General features: G+C 36.1%; 2 protein-coding genes across 2 annotated transcripts; both read left to right on the top strand.

Moving 5' to 3' along the window:
• The first annotated feature begins 2,319 nt into the window (after positions 1–2,319).
• LOC132601426 (uncharacterized) lies at positions 2,320–3,778 on the top strand. Its single transcript, XM_060314505.1, has 3 exons — positions 2,320–2,651; positions 2,748–3,298; positions 3,384–3,778. Exons 1-3 carry the CDS (start codon positions 2,320–2,322, stop codon positions 3,776–3,778), a joined length of 1,278 nt encoding a protein of 425 aa, XP_060170488.1.
• Positions 3,779–3,787: 9 nt separating this feature from the next.
• LOC132601425 (uncharacterized) lies at positions 3,788–8,154 on the top strand. The gene is made up of 2 exons (XM_060314504.1): positions 3,788–3,916; positions 7,714–8,154. Exons 1-2 carry the CDS (start codon positions 3,788–3,790, stop codon positions 8,152–8,154), a joined length of 570 nt encoding a protein of 189 aa, XP_060170487.1.

Below are 8,154 nucleotides of genomic sequence, written 5' to 3'. Positions count from 1 at the left end.
AGTCCAAGAAAGGGAAAGGGAAGCTAGTATTATTGAAGGCCCAACCATGGGTGAGAATGGCATGAAGGACAAACCATGGGTAAAAATGGTCTTCTAAGGGGTTTGGTACACCCGTAACACATCTCCCTTTCTTTTTAAATTTCAGCATGCTAGTTTCCCTTTTTTTTCGGTTGACATGTTGTATTTGTTTATTGTAAAAAACTCACATTATTATTGTAATCCTTTACATTTGGACTAGGCATCTTAGGTAAACGGTGCATCTGTCGTTTAGTTCGACCTTTGGCCCCAACGCGATTATTAAAAATCCCGGATTAATATAAATATTTTCCAAAAGAATAAAAGCGGCTAAAAAATAGTAAGAGGAAATAGAGGATTAGTTTCGTCCTACTAATATATACATGTTCCTATCATTTTTCTAAAAATCAGGCTTAAGATTTTAAACTAGAAAAAACATTTTTCCTAGTTATAAGTTCGGTGTTTTTCAAAAGTCCTTTTTTCAGTCAGGCAAAACATAAGTGTAAATGATAGGCTTTCAAAAAAAAGAGTACTTTCCTTTTAAGCTGTGAACCAAATGGAAAATGATTTATAAAACATATGCAATGTGTGGCGTATTTGTATCAAAACATACACGTTTTTTTGGAAATAATTCAGGCAAACAATAGCATTTTTTGAGGGCTAAGGCCCATCCCAAAGATTAGATTTTTAGGCCCCATTTAACCAAATTTTTTCAAAAAAAAGATAAGGGAAAATATGTTTTGGGCATAGCCCAGTAACTGAAGAAAAACAAGAGATTTTTGGCCAAGACCTGACAGACCTTAATCATTTTGTAGGGAAAAAATTGGGCAAACTTACAGGAATGACTACCTTATTATAGGTTCTTACCATTAGTAACTACCATTTTATTTATTACATTTCGTAGGTACCTTTTTAGTTAATTACTATATGTATTGCGTGTATTTACGGTATAGTAAATAGACTCAGAAGTTGTAACCAGTAAAACAAATCCCTTAGAAATAGGCATTTAATTTGGTCTTAAATGGAAAAATATATTTCATAATAATATCTTTCATAATCTGCTCCACAAAATTAGCTTCCATTTCCATATTCTTCACGATTCTCCTTCTCTCCACCCATCTTTTTCAAATGCAACGTAAAATTCAAACCAATCAACTGCAGAGCAAAAACAACAAAACAGCAAAATACCATCATTCTAATGGTAATTCGAAAGTACCTTTTTTTTTTTTTTAATAAAAACACTGAAAATGTATTTCAGATTGGCATTGGTTTTTGTAGTTTTTTTACTTCTTATTTGTCAAACCTTGCTAAGTTCCTTCGTCTTTGAATTCCTCTTCAGTGACGAGCTTCAAATAAATGTGTTATATGTTCGGCAAAAAACTGAATGTAGTATCTTTGTGTTGTATGTTTATTGGGTATTTGACCAGTGATGAAGTGTGTGTTGAAAACATATACATTCTGTTTTCGTATTTATGTAGTTTGTTTCAATTTGTGAATACACATATCTTGGTGTTTTTGCTGTGTTGTTGTTTTCCCATCCCAAATACATTAATAATACGATGTCTTATTTATCAAATACATTAATAAATACGATGTCTTATGTATCTGAGATGGTGTTTTGTATGTATTTTGTATTTGATACAGTGTGTTGTATATCTCTTATGTTTGTCACGAGTGTTAATGTATTTGGAATACTTTATAGAATGGATTGCTGTATATATAATTCTGTAGGTTATATGTATTTGGTAGACTGTTTCTTGTGTTCATTATGATATGAACTGGTGTATTCGAAACTATGTGCGTATTTGATAAACACAGTTTCTGCTTCAAATATGTTTCAGATGTGTATATATGGCTGTGTGAATTTATGTATCTGAGATAGTGTTTTCATAAGCTAACTCAGATACATAAATGTTAATGTATTTGAAAATCTGTATGTAGTAGGTTTGTGTATTTAATTTTGTATATTATTTTATAATGTATTTCAGGTTGTAATCAATCTCAACTAATTCATTCATTTTGAGTACAAGAATGTCCACTATATCGTCGTTGATAAGACACTCAGGTAATTGGAACAATGAAAACTGCTATGTGAATTTCAAAATCGATGCAGTGGCGTTTAAAGAATATTCGACATATATAGATTTATTACAAGTTGTTGCAAGTCAGCTGAATATAGACATGCAACTGAAAAACATATACATCAAATATATAGTTGAAGGTAACGATACGCCAATGGAAATACATAATGATATGAGTGTTAGGGTGTATGTGGAATTGAAGAAAGAGAACAAAAGGTTAGCGATGTATCCTTTGTGCATAACTACAACTGATAAAAGCGTTGATACTTGTGTATCTCGTGAAAGGTGTATTGAAGGAGGATTTTTGCAAATTGGTTACATAAAACAAACAAATGCTATGGAAACAGTAGTGAGTGGAGACTTAGCTTCTTCAAGTTGTGGCAATGTCGTTGTTGTGTTCGAAAACGACACAAATATGGTTATATCAGATAAGAACCAAAAAGAGGTTGTTGTTGATCAAGTTTACAAGGACAAAGATACACTGAAGGCTGTTATGGCGTATTATGCAATTTCCAACAGGTTCAATTTTCGTGCCGAGAGGTCAAATGCGATAAGGTGTGTTTAATTGTTCTGAACTATTATATTTTAAATTTAATGTAGTTACTGATATATTGTCAACTAATGTATTTGTTTTCATGTTTGTATTTGAAGTTATACACTAGTATGTGTGTCTGAAGAGTGTGATTGGAAATTTAGGGCATCGAGCGTTGGTAAATCAGAAATGTTCAGGGTTAGGGAGTTTCGTGACAAGCATACATGTCCGCTAAAAGATAAGGTGTATTCACAACGCCATGCGACAAGTTGGTTTACAGGTGGAATTGTAAAACCAAAAGTAGCCAACCATAAGAGGAAATACACACCTAATGATATAGCGGAGGATGTAAGAAATGATCTTGGAATGGATGTGTCCTATATGGTCGCTTGGTGGGCTAAGGAAAAAGCAATGAAGGATTTAATGGGTGAACCATCGGATTCTTACAAAAAATTACCTGGGTACCTATACATCTTGGATAAAACGTATCCAGGTTCACATATAAGAATGCGAAAATCCGACGAAAACGAGTTTCTGTATCTGTTTATAGCATTGTATGCATTCATCAAAGGGTTTGATTGTTGTAGGCCAATTGTTGTAGTTGACGGGAGCCACCTCAAAATAGCATACAACGGAACATTTGTTTCAGCAAGCACGTTAGACGGTGCAGGTAAGTCAAATACACGGTTCAGCTTGATTATCCTAAAGAATGAATATGTAGAACTGATTTTTTTTAATTGTTGCGGTATGTGCAGGTAATATACTTCCTTTAGCATATGGTGTGATAGATTCAGAAAATGACAGGTCTTGGACGTTGTTCTTTGAGCGATTCAGGGAAGCGTATGGTGTGAGAGATAACATGTGTATTGTTTCCGATAGGCATGAAAGCATAAACAAAGCTGTTTCTAGAATCTATCTGAATGTGCCACATTATGCATGCATATGGCATCTTTGGGGTAACGTATGTAAGAAGTATAAGAAGAGCCATGATGTGTTGAGTCCCGTGTTTTATGCAATGGCAAAAGCGTACACGCAGGAAGATTTTGATGAGCTTATGGGAAAAGTTGAGAAGGCAGATTTTCGGGTGGCAGAGTATTTGGAATTGGCTGGAAGAGAGAAGTGGGCTAGAGTGTATGCAACTGCTAACTGAGGGTGGACAATGACTTCAAACATAGCAGAGTGTATTAATAATCGCCACCTTGTAGCAGCAAGAGAGCTTCCTATATTTGATTTTCTAGAAGAAGTGAGGAAGATGTTTGGAAGATGGATTATAATAACCGGAAAAATGGTACATACACATTCACAACACTCGGTAAAAAGTTTCAGGAGATGTTGTCAATAAATGAGTATCTATGTTTACGTATGACGGTATGTTTCTTTTCAAATTGCTTAAGTATGTTCGATTGAGATTCATTTATGTTCTGTCACACCCCGACTTTACTAGGGTGTGATGGGCACCCGACCCCATATCCGGAGCCGAGCGAACCCGCTGACTCTTGTTACATATATAAACTCCGGAATCAGTAAAGAAAGAAATACATAGTAAGCTCTCCAATATTTTTTTTTCCATAATTAAACTCCGACATCATGTAAGACTCGTGACATGAAGCGTAATAACATATCGGCTGCTTACAGACTGACCACCCAGTACCCCTGACTCTGTCTGCAAAGTCTCTAACGCAGAACAAAACATCATAGTATATACTTGGACTTGGCAATTCTCCGGGAAAAAGGGAGTTCGCCATCTCCGCTGGAACATCTTCAGTAAAATCTTCTAATCATCTGGGAGTACCTGCGCGGCATGAACGCAGCCCCCGAAGAAGAGGGGTCAGTACGAGCAATGTACTGAGTATGTAAAGCATGGATAGTAACATAATAAAGAAATATGCAGAATGAATAATGACAGAATAGACATATGGAGCTTATCCTGGGACAGATGTAACCTGTACATATGATTGCCTTTCTGCAGATGTCATGCATGCTTAGTTTCTTTTTCGGAAAAACGGTGTTTCTTATTTACATATACAGAAAACAGAAAATTTCAGAAAACGGTGTCCTTCATTCACATTCACAGACGCCGAGTACATCGGCTCTCCCACCCTCCTCCCCAACAGTGTCCCAACATATTATATATATATCACAAATACAGACGTCGTATCCGGCTCTACCCTATCCCGCGTCCGGGCATCCCGCTTCCGGGACGAAATCCAACTGAATCAGGTGGTGATATAACAGTGGCCCTTCCCCTTCCCCATATACATATACATATACACATTCACATTCATATTCATATGTCATACGATTGGCATGCATGAGAGCCCAAAGAAAGTCATGTGTCCATCGGAGTGACGTAAGGTCGAAACCCTCCGATTACATTATGGAATAATCGGGTCACTTGTCTCACCTTGAAGGAACGATAATTATAAGGCGAGACTATCAACGGAAAATAGCTTTAAGAGGAGACACAGAATAAGATCATTGGCATTATAACCGTCAATTCATATGCTTTGAAGTCTTTTAGAAACTAGTACAACAATTTCATATTCACATTGGATTCTTAGCTCAAGACTCTTATTCGTGGAATCATTTTTGTCGTACTTATCATAGGCATATTCTCTTTTCTGACGTCATCGTTATCATTATCGTCATGGAAGTATTCTCGTTGGGATAGGTACAGTACTTGTCATTTGGTAATGGAATAAGGATCGAAAGTTTCTTTTGGATTCAGCTTCAACGTAAGTCAAGTGGAATAATAAGGTAAATCCGGGAAACAGTGGGCCCACCTCGGATCAAATGAGGCGGCGCGCCAAATTTACATATGTTACATGTCATGGCGTTACTTGTGAGGGTTTTAGGGTCATCGGGTCCTATTTATGCAAGTTCTAGAGGTTTAGGAAATTCTTCCAACATTTTGCACACTTTTTAATTCAATTCTACTGATTGAAAAAGGAGAAACTTTAGATGCGGATTCTGGAGGGTAGAAGGGTCCCCGAGGTTCTTAACCAACATATTACGTCTAAGACATGCCATAGAAAGAAGGGTGAAGCCTTACATACCTTTTCTGCTTCTTATGCGACTCCAAATTCACGTTCCAAATCCGCCAAAATCTACAAATTGGTCATGTTTACCAAAACTTGATTAGAGCCTTTAGAAGTTGATTCCTTGAAGTAACACTTTGTCTGCCGAAATTTCGGCAGCATTTCCTCTGTAAATGTACCAACCCCGAGAATATGGCTCGGCCCAATTCAACAACAACCCAACCAACAACCAAGCTACAACATCAATAAGAGGTTCAAAACACATTCTAATCATTAGTGACTCTTTTCTATACAATTCGACGATATTCCATTTTCATTCAAATCAACCGCATGCAATCAAACCAACATCCACCTTTATACATTCAAGTACTAATCCAAACCATTTAAATAAGATTCGAGAACGCTTCGGACAAACCACAAAACATTCGAACCATCCAACAATGTACCATGGAACCCGAAATCTCCCAACTTCCATAGGAACCATCACAACACATTTCTTTCTTCAAAATTCACAAACTACACCCACAAACCACATTTTAACAACATTATTATCATAATTACAAGAAACTACATTTGATTCAAATTGACTTCCAAAAACAGCCCGCAACAATTACGACACCAACTTGGCTCACTAAGCTCTCATTTACATCACATAATCCACAACGCAACAACCCAAACATACTAAATAAAATTAGTCCATTCTTTGACATGCAAAACAGTCCATTTTCGGCTAACATCACAATACACCCATTCCATGATTTTTTATTCATTTTCCATACATTACAACACCACATAATTATGCTAAATACACTTAATTCATTATTCCTACACATTGCACACAACACACGGCCAAACAACACTTCACACGGCTCAACTTGAACATGCAATATTTCATGAATTTCCATTCTTTTCTACACATTACAACACATTACAACAACAACCAATACATCACATAATTTTAATTCATTCTTCCATACATAACACTTCATACATACGGCCTCAACTCCAACTTGTTTTCTATCATGAATTTCTTCCATTTTAGTATACTACAACACATGTAAACCCTTCATAACATATAAAACAAGATTAAAACTCACCTTTCTTCTTCAACTTCTCCACTTGGTTAAGGTTCATGAATTGTCCATATAAGTGTCTTGCTTGCTCCAACAACTTCACCATGTTAAAGAGAATCTTCCAATTAGTAGAAAAGCTAGGAGAAAATAATTTTCCTTGGTCAATTTCCCATGGCTCAATTTCTAGCGCCATGGCCGAAACCCTTGCACTCTCTTCATTTTTTTTTCTTTTGTTGTTCTTCTTTTTGTCTTGAATTGGAAGACAAGCTCATATATATATATATATATATACCCAAGCATGTGAGGGGCACATGCCCCTCTCTAGAATAATCTCCAATTTTCTTGATTTTTCTTTCTTTCCTTTCTCCTTTTCTTTTCTTTCTTGAATTGTTTTACCTGGTCAAAGAAGACCAAATGTCTTCTCTCTTTTTTTTTTTTTACACTTTAGCCCTTCCATATTTACACTTTGCCCCCTTCACTTATGAATGGCCACATGCTCCTTTCTTTATTTCCTAGAGTTCTCTTCTCTTTTTACCCTTAACTTTTCTCAATATTTCCATAACACTAATATCCATAATTGATATTTATAACCAACTTATAAATTAAAATAATTTTTGAACGTAGCGTTTCCTTTAACTTGCCACGACTACCTTGGAATGTCCGAACGTACGAAATACGGGCTATAACATGTTCGTTGTATTTGATATAGTTATCATATGGAATCTGTGAGATCTATGTGAAAATGATAACATGTATTTATTAGTTGAATAAGTATTTTGATTCTATTACATTACTGTATTTGTTGTATTTAATTGGTGTATGTGACTAGATTGATCAAATACAATTAGTCAGCTATGAATAATAATTAGCAATATGTTTATGACTATAATGGTTTAATCTTTGCAATCATGAACTTATGTGTATTTGAATTTACGTGAAGTATGTTTTTGTTGATTTTGACTGATCTGTTGTAGGCCGAACCATCAACCGAATACTTGGACACGGTATATGATGCAGGAAGGCGTTTCATCGTTAACTTGGACAACAAAACGTGCAGTTGTCGGATGTTTCAAATAGACGAAATTCCATGCCCACATGCATGGGCTGTCATTAAGAAGAAAAATCTAATGGCTGATGATTACTGTTCCGAATTGTTCAAACCGCACACCGTGGTGAAGACGTATGATGTCGCCGTGGATCCTCTCCCTGACGAGAGGGAATGGAAGATTCCAACATACATATCAGAGGATGTTGTTTTGCCACCAAGATACAAGAGACCTCCTAGTAGGCCGAAGAAAAAGCGTGATAAGCCGTTATTTGAATTGCTACTTGGAAAAAAGAGACATGCTTGCAGTACTTGTGGACAGACTGGACACAATAGACGATCTTGTAGTAATGCTCCTAGAAGGAAATAA

This window comes from Lycium barbarum, chromosome 7 (genome assembly GCF_019175385.1).
Source record: "Lycium barbarum isolate Lr01 chromosome 7, ASM1917538v2, whole genome shotgun sequence".
NCBI lineage: Eukaryota > Viridiplantae > Streptophyta > Magnoliopsida > Solanales > Solanaceae > Lycium > Lycium barbarum.
The sequence above is the reverse complement of the archived record's forward strand: the minus strand, read 5'-3'. Positions and strand labels throughout refer to the sequence as shown.

Excerpts from the sequence above, each read along its gene's own strand:
- LOC132601426 (XM_060314505.1), top strand. The coding sequence starts at position 2,320 with ATGTATCCTTTGTGCATAACTACAACTGATAAAAGCGTTGATACTTGT. Across the intron at positions 2,652-2,747 it reads GAGAGGTCAAATGCGATAAG|TTATACACTAGTATGTGTGT; the intron begins GTGTGTTTAATT and ends TTGTATTTGAAG. Across the intron at positions 3,299-3,383 it reads AAGCACGTTAGACGGTGCAG|GTAATATACTTCCTTTAGCA; the intron begins GTAAGTCAAATA and ends CGGTATGTGCAG.
- LOC132601425 (XM_060314504.1), top strand. The coding sequence starts at position 3,788 with ATGACTTCAAACATAGCAGAGTGTATTAATAATCGCCACCTTGTAGCA. Across the intron at positions 3,917-7,713 it reads TTATAATAACCGGAAAAATG|GCCGAACCATCAACCGAATA; the intron begins GTACATACACAT and ends GATCTGTTGTAG.